This window comes from Vitis vinifera, chromosome 2 (genome assembly GCF_030704535.1).
Source record: "Vitis vinifera cultivar Pinot Noir 40024 chromosome 2, ASM3070453v1".
Lineage (NCBI taxonomy): Eukaryota > Viridiplantae > Streptophyta > Magnoliopsida > Vitales > Vitaceae > Vitis > Vitis vinifera.
In genome coordinates, this window is record NC_081806.1 from 529,378 (window position 1) to 547,879 (window position 18,502).

At 36.4% G+C, this 18,502-nt stretch overlaps 2 protein-coding genes and 1 non-coding gene across 4 annotated transcripts; 1 reads left to right on the top strand and 2 right to left on the bottom strand.

Moving 5' to 3' along the window:
• Nucleotides 1-736: 736 nt before the first annotated feature.
• LOC100244958 (calmodulin-interacting protein 111) lies at nt 737-11,268 on the bottom strand. Of its 2 annotated transcripts, XM_010660224.3 has the most exons (16): nt 10,424-11,267; nt 7,412-7,533; nt 7,218-7,306; nt 7,113-7,148; nt 6,690-6,783; nt 5,709-5,775; nt 5,509-5,606; nt 4,720-4,784; nt 4,052-4,548; nt 3,887-3,974; nt 3,617-3,757; nt 2,169-2,737; nt 1,787-1,925; nt 1,637-1,705; nt 1,403-1,528; nt 737-1,306 (listed from the first exon to the last, which is right to left on the bottom strand). In XM_010660224.3, exons 1-16 carry the CDS (start codon nt 10,642-10,644, stop codon nt 1,193-1,195), a joined length of 2,535 nt encoding a protein of 844 aa, XP_010658526.1. In that variant the 5' UTR covers nt 10,645-11,267; the 3' UTR covers nt 737-1,192. The 2 variants fall into 2 exon arrangements, with proteins under 2 accessions (XP_010658526.1, XP_010658531.1); XM_010660229.3 differs by lacking the exon at nt 737-1,306 and having other exon boundaries at nt 1,472-1,525; nt 1,633-1,705; nt 10,424-11,268.
• Nucleotides 11,269-13,091: 1,823 nt separating this feature from the next.
• TRNAL-CAA (transfer RNA leucine (anticodon CAA)) lies at nt 13,092-13,175 on the top strand. The gene has a single exon. It is a non-coding gene; the product is annotated as a tRNA-Leu (tRNA).
• Nucleotides 13,176-13,656: 481 nt separating this feature from the next.
• Nucleotides 13,657-18,423, bottom strand: LOC100250094 (uncharacterized). The gene is made up of 4 exons (XM_002276893.4): nt 17,946-18,423; nt 17,036-17,188; nt 15,816-15,887; nt 13,657-14,400 (listed from the first exon to the last, which is right to left on the bottom strand). Exons 1-4 carry the CDS (start codon nt 18,093-18,095, stop codon nt 13,732-13,734), a joined length of 1,044 nt encoding a protein of 347 aa, XP_002276929.1. The 5' UTR covers nt 18,096-18,423; the 3' UTR covers nt 13,657-13,731.
• Nucleotides 18,424-18,502: the final 79 nt, after the last annotated feature.

Here is an 18,502-nt window from a genome sequence, read left to right on the forward strand (position 1 = left end):
ACGTATGATTGAGATCCGGGTTTCTCATTAGATGTTTAGTTTTCCGCTATTTGTTTGCACGTTGGTTGGTGAGCATATTTCTTGTGTTCTATGGCATGATTCTTGTCAACATATATGTTTTATGCAACCTTCAATGTATTACTTGCCATAGCTTTTTTGGAGTTATTATGCCCAGTCCTCCTAGTTGGAAGGTTATGAATCTCTCAAGATTGGGCTACTAGACATGTGGGGATCATTTTGTTTACACTTTGGTGGCCATTGTGCAGTTGCAGGGAGGTCTGTTTGCACATTTTACCCCTGGAATGGATCAACTTTGTTTGTCTTTTTTAAAGTGTGTAATTAACCAACATGTTAATTGTCAACTTTCAAGGCATAGGCCCCTGAAAGGAGGTGTACCGTTTTGTGTGCACTTCTTGTGTTTAATGTTAAAATATCAGTGATTTTTTTCATGATTATATTTTACGTGGAGATTTCATTTTTTTTTGAAAAAAAAAAACAAAAAGAAAAAATGCATTCATGTATTTCACATAAAAGTTTTTATTTTTATTTTTATTTTAAATAAACAAGCATCCAAATATTGTTTATTTTTATTTAAGATAACAAATTGCCATGAAAGCCGTACCTACAGATGGATAGACTGAATTATTGACTCTGATTTCTTTGACATTGTTCGACTCAAATGCCACAATGACAGCTTACTGAACTATTACATAAAATAAAAGTAGGCTACAATGCGTAACAATACCACCATACACAGATAACCACCCAAGCAGGATGATTGTTCATATTATATATATATGTGGTCAGCATTTCCTAACTTACAGAACCATTAGAGATTAAAATAGGCTTGTACCATTACAACCATACACATGACCACCAAGCAGGATGGTTATTCATTTATATATATATATACATATATATATATATATTTTCCTAACACTATATTAGGTAGCGTAGCCACAGCTGTCTGGGGACATGGCCTATTAAATACAACAAAGCCCAAGTAGTAAATCCCTTCTCTCCCTCTTTCCTTTTTTTTTTTTTTTTTTTTTTTCCCCCTGGTTTCACCTTCCTTACCCTATGAGGTCTCAGGAGAATGGTTTTTAGTCATCAGCTTTCCTCATCTCCCATGGAATATGATGCTAAAAAGCAGTGTTTGTCCAGAATGAGATGGTTTTGTTCCGCCAGTTCGTTATAGGAAGTAAGATAATTGCTGCTTCTTCCTCGAACCTCCTTCCCCATACGAGTCGTTCCACTGCTTCAGCTCACTCATTATCGATCCCTCTGCAGCAAAGCTTGCCGCAACCTGCATCAAATACCAGTTCAGAATCCACAAATATTACAGAGTAATACACCTTCATCACCATAGCCACCACAAGGAAGGAGGGAGATGGGTTTTTACCTGATTCTTTGCGTGTCTGAAGTCTTCCATGTTTAATGGCCTCAGGGTAATTACTCTTTCCTCTGTATCTTCAAACACGTCATCATCGTCGGGACTTAGCCTTTGCTCAGCTCTCCGTTTTTTCTCCTGAAATGAGAAGTTTATTTTACCCAGTGTTCATGAGGAAAACAATCAGTAGGAAAAACAATTGGTAAATTAGTGGACCAGCTAGCTAAAATGGATGAGAATACTCACCAAATCCTTAAGTCTCTCTTGCTGTATTAACTCCCTGACTGGCCGATAAGCAGCTGTTGTGCACAGGTTCTGTATTAAAAAAGTTAAGCTGCAGTCAAGAACACCTGATTATGCATCAAAGCACAGAACCCCGTTCTGAGAAATACCAACCTTAAGATCACTTCCACTATATCCTTCTGTCATGGTTGCAAGCTCCTTGAAATCTAATCCTTCTGCAACTTTTTCTTTTGACAAAAGAGTCTTCATGATCATTTCTCTGTTCTCCACCGATGGTAGGCCAACCATGATCCTGGAAATCATCTTAGGCGTTAGTATAAGCATACATGCAGTTCAATATCATTGAATTCATTGACATTCATTCCTTGCTTCTAGATTTAATAGAAAATTCTAAAATTCTCTTTTCAAAAAATAATAATAGTAATAATAAAAATAATAATAATTTTGGCTTCTCCTCCTCAACCAAGAAAACATGGAAAGGTGAACTCAAACTTCCATTAAGGTGTGTGGAATGTTCTTGGAAATGCAGAGTTACCTCCTCTCAAAGCGTCTGATTATGGCTTCATCAAGGTCAAATGGCCTGTTAGTTGCAGCAAGAACAAGAATCCGCTCACCCGGTTTTGTCAAGAGTCCATCCCAATGAGTCATGAACTCATTTTTTATCTTCCGCATGGCTTCATGCTCCCCAACTCTAGTCCGCTGTCCAAGCATGCTATCAACCTCATCTACAAAAATAATAGTTGGGGAAACCTTGGCTGCCAGAGTGAACAAGGCACGAACATTCTTCTCATCTTCACCGAACCATTTGGAAGTGATGGTAGACATGGACACATTAATGAAGCTTGCTCCAGCTTCATTGGCAATGGCCTTGGCTAACATTGTTTTCCCAGTGCCAGGAGGCCCAAAGAGCAATATTCCTCTGCAAGGCTTTAGAAGGCCTCCTTCAAAAAGGTCTGGTCTACGAAGAGGAAGCATTACAAGTTCCTGGAGGGATTCTTTAATCTCATCCATGGCACCAATATCAGCAAATGTCACACCAATCTCACTAGCTGGGATGACCTCTGGTCTGATGCGCTTCTCAAATTCATTGTCAGGAGGAACTTCCTGTTAGGAAAATATAGCAGGCCTTTCAACGTTAAAACTACAAAAAAGGTAAGAAAATCAAATGCGATTGAAACAGATTATTTTTTGTAAATTAAACAAAATTAATGGTCATCTGTTAGCTACAATACAATAAAGTCAATCTTTGCAACTTCTTTTTCGTTTTTATCAAAGTTATTTGAGATTTTTAATTTTCTTAAAATTAATGGTCACCGGATAAAGTAATGTGTGCAAGTGTTTGTTTACAAGAAAGACATTCTCAGAATGAACTAACATTTGGCAAGTTTTATGAAAACAGAATTTTGAGTTATAACTAATCTAAACTTAAGCTATGATACAAAGCAAAAATAAAAGACTGACAGAATTGAACCTCAAGAACTCCTTACAGGCATGGTAAGAATTTCTAATTTTTTATTACACATTAACAACACATGAAACACGAGCAGAAGAGCCGAGTGAAAATCTGGAGCAAGTGAAGCGAACTGCAAAGAACCCCCTCAAACCTCCCCACCCCAACCAACAAATTTATTCAGTTTCATTTTTCTTAGAGGTCACAAATGGTGTAAATCTTTGAACTTAATATACAATCAGTCTCCCAAACTGTACCATCAGTTAATGAAATGACATTTCCTTCATCATACTTGGAATTCAGAGGTAAATATGCAGTAGAACTTCTTAAGGTTACCCAATGTGTAGTTTATAATTAAAACCAAGAGTAATAGCAATTGTTACTAGAATTTCCTATAGATTTCCTTTAATAGACATGCGCACTTTCAGATAGAGAGAAAGGCAATCTTAGATATTCTAAAAGTTAAAATAATTTCAACAGAGTGAACCCGACTAAACAGATCAAGGGCATAGCATTAAAGGAACTGAGATTACTGGAGCTTTTGATGCTGGGATTGGATTGTCACCCTCCTTTACTGCCACGATAAGTGACCCTGCTTCATTTTTGTTTTCTGGAGCTGTGCTTTCAGCTTTTGCTGCTGGCTTCACACCAGCACCTTCTTCTCCCCCAGCTTCCTGTAATCAATGAAGGAGAGGCATAAAGAGATTATGTTTTTCTTCAAGTAAGAAAGATAGCATTTAAGCACTCTACTAATTCAATTACTCCCATATTTCCATATGACCACAAGAACAAATATAACTAACCTTAGAAGGTTCAGCATGCGCTTCGAGTTTCGAAGTATCTTTGCTGCCAGACTTACCTTCCTGGAATAGACTCAACCCATGGGCCAAACTGTTTCATAGCCAAACATGATGAGTACCTACTAATTAACATATTGAGAAAACCATTAAAGAACACTATAATCTAACCTCTTGGATGAAATAACAAGTTTCCCATTTTTGTATTCATGATCTTTGTTATTCATCAAATGATAAGAAACTGCTGACACCACAATTTCTTCTATGTAGTTACTGAGAACCATGGTGTCTTCCAGGCAGATCGAATCAAGATCTCGACAGTCAAGATCATTCGCGGCAAGTACTTCAATGATGTGGTTTTTGTTATCCTGAAGCTGTATCATTTTCATATCCTCCTCCAGTTGAGTCTTCCAACTAACAAAGTGGTTTTCATCTTCAGGTGGTCTGATTTCAATGTTGTAAGGGAATAGAGCAGTAAGCCTCTGATCCACATCTCCGTAGTCATCATCCGGATCTATGATTTGTGAGCCAAGGATCAGTATTGATCCTGAAAGTTTGTTCAACATTTTCTGGAACAAGTTGTATATCCTCTGTGATCTAGATAGAAGCTTCTCAACATCTCTAATATATAGAACAAGTGGGCTGGTTTTTGAAACCGAAACCAGAACCTGCGAGTGAAGACAAAATTGATTGCTGCTCATCAATATCATCATGAAAATCTTAAAAGCTACATGATTTGCAAATTTGTGAATCTCATGACAAATCAATGGATGAGTAAAATGAAGCATTAGTTTCAGTGATTGTAGAAATTTCCAAGTTTTAGTCTGAAATGATATTACCTTGTAAAGGGACTGTATAAGAAGCTTCTCATCAAAAGACCAGCTGCTTGTGCGCTTGAGTGGTGCTAAAGAAATCAAGAGAAATCAAAGAATGACCAAGTAAGCAACCTGGTAAAAAGTGAAATATCACTAATGCTTTGATTTTGTTTGGACAGAAAATTAATATGTAACTCACCCACAAAGATTTGTCAAAAGGAAAAAGGAAAAAAAAATGGTTTGTTTATTCCAAAATGGAACAACACTGATTAGATGCATAGACATATGTTTTTCCATTAGCCTAATTGATTCAAAGACCATAAAGTATGCAAACTGGTAAAATTCATCAACCCTGTAAGTTATTCATGTTTGAAAAGTGGCTGGCTCTATAGCCATTTTATAAGATTATCCTTTAATTTGTTTCACATTTAATAAACAAAAACAACATTGATGGTGCAGTTTTTCGTCCTTATAGTTAAAATGATCACTTTTTTCGTATGTGTTATCACTTCTCACTAAATTCATTGCAAAATCATCAATTTGAACAATGTATTTTCCATGTATTAATTTTTGAAAAAGATTTTAGGTTATAATCCTATTTTTCATTTTCAACACACTCAGTTTAGCAGTCTCAACACATGGACTACATAGGGTTTCTGCAATTACAGCAGAATGGCAGTCATATAATAATATATCTACGGTAGAGTATATACATAAGTGCTCTACTATATAATGTCCTGCAGTTTCTTGTTGCAGATAGAATCAACTTCTAGGGGAAAATTATTTAAGAAAATATAATTTTTAGCAAGACACCTGGATATGGTGCAAATTGTGAGGCCATGTTATTCATATTAGCTGAGGCAGAGGCATTTCTCCGAATCTTTGGAGGATTGCAAGAACAATCTCTTCCCCTGAAAATCCAAGGATGAGATAACTAGAAAAGAAAATATGAAACCAAACAAGTTCCTTTACATTTTCCTTGTGGTCAATCAAGAACATCTACCATGCAATACCTCGATGCAATATCCATGCCACTACTTTGTCTTCGTAATGTGCCTCCAACAGAACTTTTGCTTAGAGCTGTGATAGAGTGAATTTAGAATTAAAGAATCAATGAGAAAAAAGAGCAATCAAAATAATAGAAAATCTAAGCATAACAGTGGTAAAAAAAAACATTATGAAACTATCTTATCATTTGTACTTATCAAACATCATAATCCTGCAGGCAGGAAGAGAACACAACTGTTAAAGTTGAATTCTATACCATGCATAAGACGTTATAGGTGATGCTGGCAAATTTAAGTCAAATACCAATCTACACTCCAATCTATTAATCCATCGAAACTGATGAAAATTCCATGAAGAAAATAGGAATTAAAGTACCGATTAGCTCAAACTATAACAAGAAATTATGACAGTGTTTGACAAACAGATAGGATTTGGATCCTGCTATGTGAACAGAGCTACAACAAACTATATATATGACCACACTGTGAAATAACCGAAAAAATGACAAGAAAGCAATTGCAAACTTAATGCAATATCTTATGGAGCAGTCGGCCACTTGATTGCTACTTGCAACATCTGGATGGAAGCAACAAAAAAAAAAACCAAAGATCGACTTGCAACATCTGGATGGAAACAACAAACAAACAAAGATCAACTGAACTAGGGCAGCACTCATACAGAACCTCCAGCATGCATAACTCAATGCTTCAACCAGAACTTTGCAATCATAAAATTTATTCCAATAAAGTTCCACCAAAGGAAATAGACTCTGAGAGAAAAAAAAAAAAAAAGGGACATGTGATGCATCATGTGACATGTGCTACTTAATTTACTTCCACATAACTGTATGGTTATAGAATTTACTATCAAGGAAATAGAAAAAAAATAACGAGTGACCATGTGTAGCACATCATGCATAAAAAATAACTTCTACAAAACATTCCCCTGCCCGTAGAATACTATAATAGAGAGTATATGTTCTATACCTTTGCTTTCCTCCATTTGTGGAATGAGAGAAAGTGAACCAAGTAAACTAGAAACCCGCTCTAGAGTTGTTGTTGAAATAGACCTTTTCATAGACTACAAAACAAGTTGGAGAGAAATAAACGGCTTGAAGTTGATTTGTTCACTAATCACACCAACGGAAGCACAATTGAGTGTAATAAACGTGCATTTGGTGCAGATGTGGAGGGTACAAATTTAAAAAAAATAAAGCGCATCATGTCAGAAGAAATGATACTTTTTTACCCAGCTCCTCAAAGGCAATGGAACTATGATGGAGTGACAGCATTTGTTAGCCTTAGGGAACTACCAGAAGGAAAAAGAACAAAGGAAAGGGAGGACCTGAAGATCCAATTTCAAATACAGCACAAGAAGAAATTCCTCAGAATAAGGTAAGAAGAGCTTACAGATTCTTTGCTGGCACTACCATATTTGTTCTGAATCTGCAGACCCAACAATCAGATCATCAGTGCAATTTGAAACCAAAGGAAAACTCCAACTGGTTAGCTCACCTTCAATGAAAAGTCTGTTACATCTAGCAGCAACAGCTTGGCTTCAAAATAGTGTGCTAAAGCCTTGGCAAGCATTTGCTGGTAAAGTTCTTCAAAATGAGAAATGTAATGATCATTTTTAGTTCAAAAAATAAATGCATTCATATGTTCACATTCAAGTCTGGTCAAACAACAGAAAAACCCAAATTACGCACCTGCTGGTCCTGAGAGCAAAATAGCCCGACTTGCAGGAGAAAGGTTTCGTGTATACTTGGAGAATTCAGCTTGCTTCAAGTGGACATAGGCAGCACTCGTTAGTAACACCCGTGTTTGCTCACTGTTACCACAGTCAACAGGGACATCAGACTAAAAATAATAAGATAGGAGGAGAACAATCTTAAGTTGCATTCAACCCTCAAGGTTAATATCTACTGTTGAGAATGAGACGGCCAATAATGCAGATATTATTTGGTTCAAAAATTGGCTACACTTGAGGCTCCTGTAAACTATAATTGTTCAGTGTAGCGTCAGCACACAGGAAGCACGCATCCAAATTGAAACTAAAGCACATGTCCAATAGTGTTTTAGAGACTCACAAAGTAACTCTGATCCTATTATGTAAAGAGTTTTTTTTCTCCCTCATCAAAATAAAATTATTTTCATGAGGGGTTACAGGGAAGGTTAGGAAAAAGGTTATCATACTCCAAGAGGGCACTATGGTTATATAATAACATCTATTATGGGATAATGAAACATAACTACACGCTGACACAACCAAGAAGATCAAGAAGTTGACCTTGTACAAGAAAGAGGACCAGCAATTCATTAGAAGAAAAGGAGAATATAAATAAATTCTCAAAGCTAATATCCTTATATTCAACTTATTAAACGATCCATTTAAGTTCAATGCCTATTCAACAACCATCCTCAGAATTAGGAATACAACAGTGGTCCGGGAATATATTTAATTGGCTAAAAAGGCAAAATTGGAGCCAGAGGAGAAACCATCAGATTTTGGAGTCCATGTTCTGGAATCTCAAGAGACAGTACACTAAAACTGTAAAACATGAGAGCATCACTCCCACATTAACATATAAAATATAGTCCAAATTCAGAATTATTAAGCTAATTCTTTCTAAGAAAAAATTAACTTTTAGGAACCTGGTCATTCTAGAGTGTATAAGTAATAACTCTATTACCTATCAACTAATGAATCCACAGAAATATCTTGGTACCCAGTTAACTATTCAAATATGTTTCCATCTTGACCATAATGAAGCAAACTTCATATCATACAAAGTTCACCTCATTCCAGAAATAAATAAATAAATGAAGAAGTATTTACATTTAGTTGCTTGTGATACTAATGTACTTTGAGGTTAAGAAAGGTCAATTTCAGATACATGGATCACCATTACATAACCAGTTAACCACCAATTACCCACTTGCAACACTGCTACCATCTCATAACTGTTCTTCCCTCCTTCGCCACTCTTCTCATTCACCGAAGAACTTTATTATCCCTTGGAAAAAAATATATATTAACCATACACTATACACCCATATACAAAAAGTGAAAGTTAGATATACAAGCTCATAGTCAACGTCGTCATGTTATGGAATTTCTATGCCTGTGCCCACAGCTCTTTTAAGCACCTTACCATTTTCCAATTCTACAGTTCCATATTTCACTTTAAAAAGAAGTGTTTACTACAAAGTCCAACGATTTAAGTAGCTTTATCAAGGTTGCAACTTCACAATCAAAGCCTAAATCATTTTCAGTTTTACACAATTAAGGTTTGACAACAATTGTTGGTAACACAGTGAAATCATCTCATCCCCTGGTAATTAGAAATTCAAAAATTCAAGGCAGTAAGTAGTTTAAGATAATCTGTGAAATGCAACACAAATGCAAATGAATTACCTATAGAAGAACAAAAAAAAACGCAAGAATTTGGAGAATGCTTTATCATTCTTAGCATATACAAGAAATGTGGGCAGTTACCCCATCCTCCAACAAACACATGTTCACAGCAGCATAAATTTCTATTTATTTGGTTTTGAATATTGAAAGCATGGACCTAATATGGCCTTATCCATTTAGCACCTTCCTTGAGCAGTCAAACCAAATAACTCACTTTGAATAGATTACGAAAATTTACAAAAACAGGATCCCATCTATCACCTATTGAGTTCTACTTCTACTGTAGATTTTAGTAAGATGTATAAGTTGAGGAATCTTATGACTAGTCATCATAAATGATCCACTTGCCCCGAAAAGACTTGACCCATTGGGGAAATCCCAATTCATTGGTCCTTTCGATACAATCAAATAGAAAGCCCCAAGGGCGCCATATTCTAGGAGCCCAAATTATGTGATTGAATAAATCCTCCCCTATCTGTTACGGGTCGAGGCCTCCTTCTCCTGTCCCTTCTTCAAACCCCAATTCGTATTTTTCATAGAGAAATCTTTGATCAACGATAGAATAAGATCCATTTTGCATCATATCTAAGGGATTCCTTGGTTCGGCCCGAAGAAGCAATGTCACTCGATCATTATCAAATTGACTGCAATCTTTTTCTGTCCACGAGGATCCACCGGAGTGCCTTCTACTTCTAATAGGGTGTGAACTAGATCAGAATCATTCTCAACAAGTCCATAAGAAGTGATCCCATTTTTTTCATCGGGTCTGGGTAGAGACCAAAGGGCTTGAGCGATTCAGCAGAACAACTCAAAAGATAAAGAAATATCATTAATTTCTTCGTATTCGTTCCAAGTTCGAAGTACCAGTTGTCCAATCATCATTCCAAAAACAGAACACTGTTCTGTCGTCCAATTCATATCCGCAAATAAAAAACTACTATATTAAGAAAGCAAATATCTCGACCTAATAAAATTACAACGAAAGGCAGGGGATCTTCGAAAGGTAGCGAGAAATCCAATTAATATACGAAGACTAAAAAACAGCAACATACACGAGAATCGGGATTGCAATAAGTTAAACAGTAAACAATTCAATAGTGTAGGACAATCATGCCATAAATATCTACAGACCATAACTATATATATATATATATAGAATAAAATAGGAAAAAACACACTTTCATTCTCGATATCTCGTGATGCTCATACACATGTAGAAACGATAACACCATAACTGATTGAATAATTAAAATGAGAATTGAACTCTGTGCGCAGGATAGGAAGGTAGGAATTCTTCGCTCACCTGAGGTAATATGGAAATTCATCAAACGTGACCTTGCTTTCTCTGCCCTCAACCACCTGTCTGAGCAACTCCTGCTCCATTTTCTCGGCGGTAAGAGCGTCCGAAGAACCAGAACCAGAACCAGTCCATCTGCTCACAGTCTGGCCGGAAGCTAATCCGAGTCCGACTCCAACTCCAACCCCGACGCTCAACGCCGACAACAAAATGTGTTTCTGTTCCATCTCTTTTCCACTATCAGAAACCCTAACTCCCTTCTTCGAAACACTAAATAGATATATATATATATATATATATATATACACACACAAACGTAACTCTTCTCTGCGTTTCCCACTCAAGAAAACTGGATCAATGCTTCAAAAAAAAGATCATATCACTTCGCCATTGAACTCAAGAAAAAACATCAGAACAGAGCCAGACCAATCCGAACCGGACAGCTAACATCATCAAGAAAAAACCTCGAAAATTGACATGAAATTCCACAAGTTGTTCACCGAAAAACTAGAAAGAGCCGATCATTTTCCCTTGGTTTCCGACACCATAAAATCCAACAACCTCCGATCTGCGCGACGTTCCTCCACCGTTTCTCTCTCTAGGTTTCAGTTTTTTGGTTTTTCTTTTCTCTCTCTAAACTTCTGGTAGTTTTATTTGTTTCGCTTTGCGCACCTATGTATGGATACCGAAACAAGCGGATCTATAGACCACAAAAGTCGCCGAAAAAGGAGTTAGTTGAGAGAAAGAGGGCGGCGGACGAACGCTGAGAAGGTGATGGTGGCGGTGGTGGAGATGGTGGTGAAGGCAGTTCCCGCTTTGTCAGGCATGTCCCTCGGTTTTTGAGTTTTTAAAGAGAGAGACAGAGGATTGGTGACTATTGACGGGTTTTCATCACGTGTCGCTTGTCCTGACGTTGACGGTTTGGAGTTCAGAGCTTGACGCCCCTTTGACGCTTTATTTTTAGCCGTTAATTTTTACTTTTTTTTATTAGGTGAAGAGAGCGACATGTACTTGGTACAATATTACAAATTTTGTAATAAACCGTCGCCTGATGCGCCAAAACGCCTACTCCACCAGCTTGGCCACATTCATTGACCAAATTCTCCCCCTGTTTTTCCGTAAAATCACGTATATACCCTTCCACTTTACGTTCAATTGTTATCTATATATATTTTTGCATGTACACGTGTTCGCTACCGAGAAGCCAATGGCACACTCAGCACTTCTTGTTTATTATTTAAAAATATATAGTAAATTATAGATTCTACACACCCTATGTAACTCTTAAATATGCTCAAATCTCATACTATTATAAAAAAATTTCATCAAAATTTGATGAAAATTCTATATATTTGAAGAGTTTTTTTTCTTTTTATGATTTATTTAGATTTGCTTAATTTATTTGCAGATTTATTAAAAAGGTTTCTTCATAAGAAAAAAATAAATCTTTACAATATAATATTTAATATTTAATATTTAAAGTGTGTTTGATAATGATTTTAAAAAATATTTTTAATTTTTTTAATACTTAAAATATTTTATATTTCAAATATCATAAAAATTTAAAATACTTTTTAAAATTATTATCAAACACATCTTTAATATAAAAAAAAAATATTTTTAATCTTTTTAATATTTAAAAAAATTTATATTTTAAATATCATAAATATTAAAATCACTTTTTAAAATCGTTATCATACACATCAATGGTACTTTTCCATCTCTGTTTGTAATAGATGAAAAGACGTACTATTTTTGTTAATGGGAAGAATTGGTGCAAGGGATGGGTGGAGGGAGGAGCATTGGGATCCAAGATGGACTCTGATGTTGCGATGGTAGTGTGGGCCAATGGGGAGGAGGGCGCAGGCGATACAAGCGTCCATCTGCATGAATCACTGACAGCATCTGCGGCAAGCGTTGCCCCAATGCAAACCAAATGGTCCACCGCACCTCCACTTCACGTGGCACGCCGCAGGTAACACATGGCCTCTAGCCTCAGAATCACTTAGCCCACCCACATGCTTGTGCTTTCTTCGGCTGAACTCGAGGCCCCAATTCCAATGCATGAATTCGAAACCAATAGAAAAAGGACTTCCAACTGACATAGTTTTCAGGACCCTTAAGCCATTATTGGCATATATGTTGTGTGAAGAACACACTTGTGGATAGAGTAAAAACAAACGACTTTGGCATTTATTTGCCCTGTTTGCCAAATTTGTCAGCCATCAAAATGATACTAGGTGGGATACACACACGGCCACGATCTTCCCGATGAATCTTTGATACAAGAAGACAATTACATGTCAACTAATTTTTCATATTTATTCGTATCAAGAGTCATTTAAATAATTGAGGAAAATAGACCCAATGCCCCAGTATACCAAAAAATCATGCTGAAATCTGAGGATTTTTTGGGTTGTCTCCATCTTCAGATGTTGCGTTTGTCACTATGTGTGAGAATAATTGAGAATGTTCCAAGTCACCTAGTGTAAAGAGGATGAGACTAATGGTGGAGACGAAGCTTTTGGCACCTCAAAATCAAAATACCAGGGCACCCACGGGAGAAATCCATTCTTCAGGAATGCGAGCATTCCATTCGACCTTATTTGATACCAATTTCACTTACAAGCTTTTTGATAGAGAAATAACAAAATTTTTCATAAATGACAAACAAGTCAGGATGGCCGAGTGGTCTAAGGCGCCAGACTCAAGTTCTGGTCCTCGAGAGAGGGCGTGGGTTCAAATCCCACTTCTGACAAATTTTTTGCCCCCTCTGCATGCTGTAATGCTGGCATGTGAATTGGCTTCCCTTTCCCTCTATATTCTATAATGTGTTTTTCCTCAAATTCTCAATCTTGGCCTCAAATCCCCCTCTTCCTTTTTTTTTTTCTTCATTTTTTTCCCCTTCTTCTACAATTCTCTCTTTTTTTCTCCCCACAATTCTCAACCTTGGGCATCAACTCTATATACTAAAATGTTGGCATGCAAACTCAGCATTGGAAAGTTGCCCTTCTTTTCCCTCTGTATAGTATAATGCTGGCATGCTAGATCTCCTAGGGCCTCAATATTAATTCCTATTCCAATTTTTCCTTGATCAAAGAACCAAAAACAGATCGGCAGATTGATCATCTTTGGTAATATTGGGCCGGGCAAAATGTGACGACCAGCAAATGAATTACAATTACTATACAGAAAACCATGGTGATTTTATCCATACAGTAAGGAACAACACATAAAAATTGGCCACATTCTATGCTTCATTTAGATGAGATCAATCAATCAGTGTACATAAAATACAAAGCTAAATAATAGTGTTACTTCATCAAATCTAAGAAAACAAAGCCATTCCAGAGGCTGTGCAACAGCATTGATGGCAACAGGTTCCTTGACCGTGCAAATATGACACCCATCACCACCCCGAGAAATATAAGTGGTAGCATTCTCTGTACATTGAAGTGTGCTAGAGCAAACGCAACCGAACTCACCAGGATTGAGCACCACACGGGCATGTATTTGGTCAAGGATGGGAGGAGGAAACCCCGAAAGACGATCTCCTCCCACACTGGGGCACACACTGAAACCACCAGTGCATACAGCCCCATCGCCACTGGATCCCGTGCCATGATTGACTGCTCAACGCTTGAGAGTGTAACGGGTGTGGATGGGAGAAGGGGCAACAGATCAAGGTTGAACTGTGAGAGCCGGTTGACCAGGGGGAACATGAGGCACCCTATAGCAACATCGGCTAGCCAGTTCCCTCTCAGGCTGAACCTGAACCAGTCAGATGGGAGGGGAGAAAACCGAGAGAGACAGCGATGGAGAATTGCAATTCCTGCAAGGCCTTCAGCTACATCTGTCAAGAGGCTGTACAGTGCTTGCCCTCTGTATGTTAGAGATTCCTTGCTGAAACCCACCACATGAGCTGTGAATGGGATCATCCATGATCCCACAAACCAGAATGATACAATCCAGAGGAGCATAACCTGCATTGTTGTAAAAATTTCTCATTGTTTTTCTTTTGGTCATTATTTTTCGTACAATGAATTGATTTCAGCATTAAGGAGGCTTTCAAGATAAAAGGACTTGAAGTAATGGAAATATGGCTCCTAAATGAACATAGCTCCACATAACATGATTCTGGTTACATCCATAGAGTTTTAATGAGTTGTAAAGCAGTCATAAAGCGAATGTATTTGAAGAATGGTTGTCCAATGGTGACATCTAGGCCTTAGGGGTGCAGCTTGGATGGGTTGGTCCGATCCAACCCAACTCAAATCAGGAGTTTTTTCAACCCAAACTTATTTTAGGTTGGACTCGGGTAAAGGTATGGACAACCCAAGCTTAACTTGAATCCAATTTAATATTTTATAATTTATATAATGCTATATAATAATATTTTACTTATTTATTTATTGAGATTTTAAAGGAAAAATATCAAATTATAATTATATCATATCAACGATTCATAAATTTATTTTTACTTTTTTTAATTATATCATATAAATGATTTTTTTTGCCAGTTATATCCTATAAATGATACATAAATTTAACTACATCATATAAGCGATCAAATCATACTATCCCATTTACCATTTATTTTTGTATAAATATATAGAAATTTATTGTAAAAAACATTGTGCGTAGACTTTGAATCATGCAATCTGACCAATCTGATTAATCTGAATCTAATCCAACCAACTAGAACTCAACTTGAGCTTAGAAAAATGAGATTGAGTTGAGCTTGGGTTAGAGGTCGAGTTAGATTGGGCTTACATTGATTGTTTATTAATTCAGGTTAAGTTTGGGTTAGCCACTAACCCAACCCAACCCCCCAAATTGCAGCCCTACATCTGGCATACCACCTTCCAAATACAAGTGGATATATATAGAACAGAGGTACTTGTTAAACTCCAATGAAAATGTGAATTGAAACTTCATCAAAGTATGTTTGGGCACGTTTTCAAAAACGATTTTTGAGAATAATTCTTAAAAAGAGTCTTCAATTGTTTTCATGAACAAAATTCTGTTTAGGAACATAAATATGAAAAAACAGTTTTCTTGGTTTTATTCTCCATAAAAGTATTACGCATTATGTGCAATGCAAAAATTTTCAAAGTATTCTCAATATTTTTAATTGTTACCCAAAACACTCTGCAAAATACAACTGAAAACACCTAAAATTTGTTTTAAAAAACTAACTGTTTTCAGAACTAATTCTCATCAAACTATTTTCTATCAATAAAACCGTTTTTAAGAACAATTTCCAAACATGACCTTAACTTCTATATTTTTCTTTACTGACAATGCATCCCTATTAATAACTAACAGCAACAGAAGCTTAGAGTCTAATTGCATTTCATAAATGAGCCCTCAGAAAGGATAAGTGAGAAAAATGTACCTGGAGTATGGTTTCTGATGTCCACGGAACAACCCATGGCTTCCCGATTACTCTTAAGATTACATCAGCAGCCTAAAACATGATCAAGCCCATTAATCAACATTTTAAGACATCCTAACAATTCTGTCATATGCTCAAATTTAATTTTTCTGTTCATGGCAGATAAATTCATACAAGCAGTCAAAATCTTTTCTTGTCAAGACAGAAGAAAACATATCTTCTTTTGCATAACAGGCAGTAGCCCATTTGGTTAGCAAGAAGACAGAGGCAAAGAAAGGAACGTAAAATCCCACACCTACTTATGCTATATTTGGTTCTAATAAAGTACTAAGGAAAAGGAAAAAGAAAAATGGTAATGAAAATGATTTTCTCTAGTTTGTTTTACTATGGTTATGTTTGGTTTTTGGAAAGTACGAAGGAAAGAATAAAAAAACTAAGGAAAATGATTTTCTCATTTTTCGTTTTAATATAAAAACACTAAAGAAAATCAAATATAATTAAAATTAATTAGAAACTTATACATTTTAAAATTATATAATATTATGTAGAAGAGTTAAAAAAAGTTAAATAAGTTTGAAGTAACATATAAAAATAATCCATTGACTTTAAATCTATTTTTTTATTTTCCTTCACCTTTTTTTTCTCCTACTTTTCCTTTCTATTTTCTTTCAAATTTTCTGGAAACCAAAAATAATTTAAGCAAAATACAAAAAAATAAAAAATAAAAAATCAAATATAATTAAAATTAGATAGAAACTAATGTATTTTCAAATTATTCAATCATTACATATAAGAGGAAAAATAAATGAAATGAGTTTGAGAAGCATATAGAAAGAATTTATTGACTTTTATTTTTTTTTATTTTTTGCCTTTAGTTTTTCTTTCATTCCATTTTTCCTTTCTATTTTCTTTCCTTCACATTTTTCCTCAAAATTTTCAGGAACCAATCATAGCCTTAGCGCTCGGGTGGTCTCCAAAATTTCCTCCTTTAGCTTCATATGTTCTTGGCAACCAAACTAAAGATAGCAACAATATGATAAATTCTCTAATGAATACATGTAAGCTCCATGCAGACTATCTATCAAATAAAATCCTCCTAAAAATGTAGAGAATTCTCTTCTACTGAGAACCTCTATCTATGTTCATCTGTGGCACCCAGAACTAATTAATATCCCAAAGCCACAAATTTGAGAAAAAAAATCAGTGAAACAAAATATTACCTCTCGGAAACTTGAAGCCCAATCCTTTTGGACAGTGCTTGGTTTATTGAATTCGGGCTTCACCAATTCTCCTGACAGAATATCGTCTATAGATTCGGACTTGGGAGTTTCCGAAGAAGAATCTTCATGCCTAAAGCATGAAATTTTCCATTTCTGCGAAGATACACCAATAAAATTGCAATGTTCTTGACATGAAAGAGTATTCAAACAAAGCACTGCAAATTCAATAATTTTCCTCTGTTTTTTATATTCAACAAAGACTAATACAGCTACTTTCTCAGCAGCCAAATGGGAAACTAACATGAAAAAATAACTCAAATCCACAACTCAAGTCATATTCTCGAAAGCCAAACACGAATGGTTAAGGAAAAGCTTTACTGAGTTTTCTATTCCAGCAAAGATAAGGGAATAAAATTTCTGCCTTAAAATAATAGGTAGGCACTACTTCAATGACACGCCTCATCTCAACAAAGAAGAATACAACTATTTTCTCATCAACTAAACAGGAAGCTAACAGGAAAAATAATTGAAACCCACAATTCCAACCTTAATTACACCAAACATTCTGAAAAACCAAGCACAAATAGATAAAGAAAACCCTTCATCCCTAACTCATGAAAATATCCATTCTTGCGAACTAAAACCAATTAAATTTCTGCCTTAAAATAATAGATAACCAACCACCAATTCAATTAATTTCCCTCTTTTTCCTCATCTCAACACAGACTAATACAACAAAATTTTCCCAGCGGAACCGAAAGCTAACACGAAAAATCAACTGAAGCCCACAATTCCAACCTTAATTCCAATTCACATTCACCAAACACAAACCGATAACAAACAAATTAGAACCAAACGAAAGACAAAAAGAGAGAGAAGCAAAAAGGACTCAAATTTAAGAAGTGCTTACGCTCTTCGGAAACTTGGAATGAGATTCAGAGATCCGAAAACCACTGGAGAGAGGATAAAGGGTTCCAGGGCGGTTTGGGAGCCTGAGGCGGGAGATGGTGGGTGGGAGTGAGGGGCATCGGGAGAGAGCGTGAGAGCATGAGCTCCACATGGGTTCAGTTCCGGGTGGGCCAGAGATCCGAACCCGGTTGCGGAAGGGCGTGTGGAGCTGCTGAATCAGGGACGTTGGACACGGGTGGTGGACATGGGTGGTGGAGGGAAGCTAAAACCCTAATGCGATTCAATCCGGTAGTTTCGGATTCTTCAATTTCGTGTGCGGTGTGACAGTTGGAGGCGACCTACTGTTCTGGTCAGAGAGACACCGCGCTGCGAGGTACCGCCCTCCAAACGACGCCGTTTTACTCTGGGTCTCGGATCCGTGACCATAAAAACGCTGCGTTTTGATTCCTACCCACCACAAGGCATTAGAGCCCCCATAACGACTATTTTTTATGGGTGAGGTTTATTTATTTATTTAAAAAAAACATTATTGAAACAAGAAATTGTGGGTCCCATTCC

Coding starts and splice junctions, on each gene's coding strand:
- LOC100244958 (XM_010660224.3), bottom strand. CDS start 10,644: ATGGAACAGAAACACATTTTGTTGTCGGCGTTGAGCGTCGGGGTTGGA. Junction 4,549..4,719: donor TTATACAGTCCCTTTACAAG/GTAATATCATTT, acceptor CTTCACTCGCAG/GTTCTGGTTTCGGTTTCAAA. Junction 1,307..1,402: donor TCAGACACGCAAAGAATCAG/GTAAAAACCCAT, acceptor TATTTGATGCAG/GTTGCGGCAAGCTTTGCTGC.
- LOC100250094 (XM_002276893.4), bottom strand. CDS start 18,095: ATGTGGAGCTCATGCTCTCACGCTCTCTCCCGATGCCCCTCACTCCCA. Junction 17,189..17,945: donor ATTCCAAGTTTCCGAAGAGC/GTAAGCACTTCT, acceptor GTATCTTCGCAG/AAATGGAAAATTTCATGCTT. Junction 15,888..17,035: donor GGGCTTCAAGTTTCCGAGAG/GTAATATTTTGT, acceptor ATCATGTTTTAG/GCTGCTGATGTAATCTTAAG.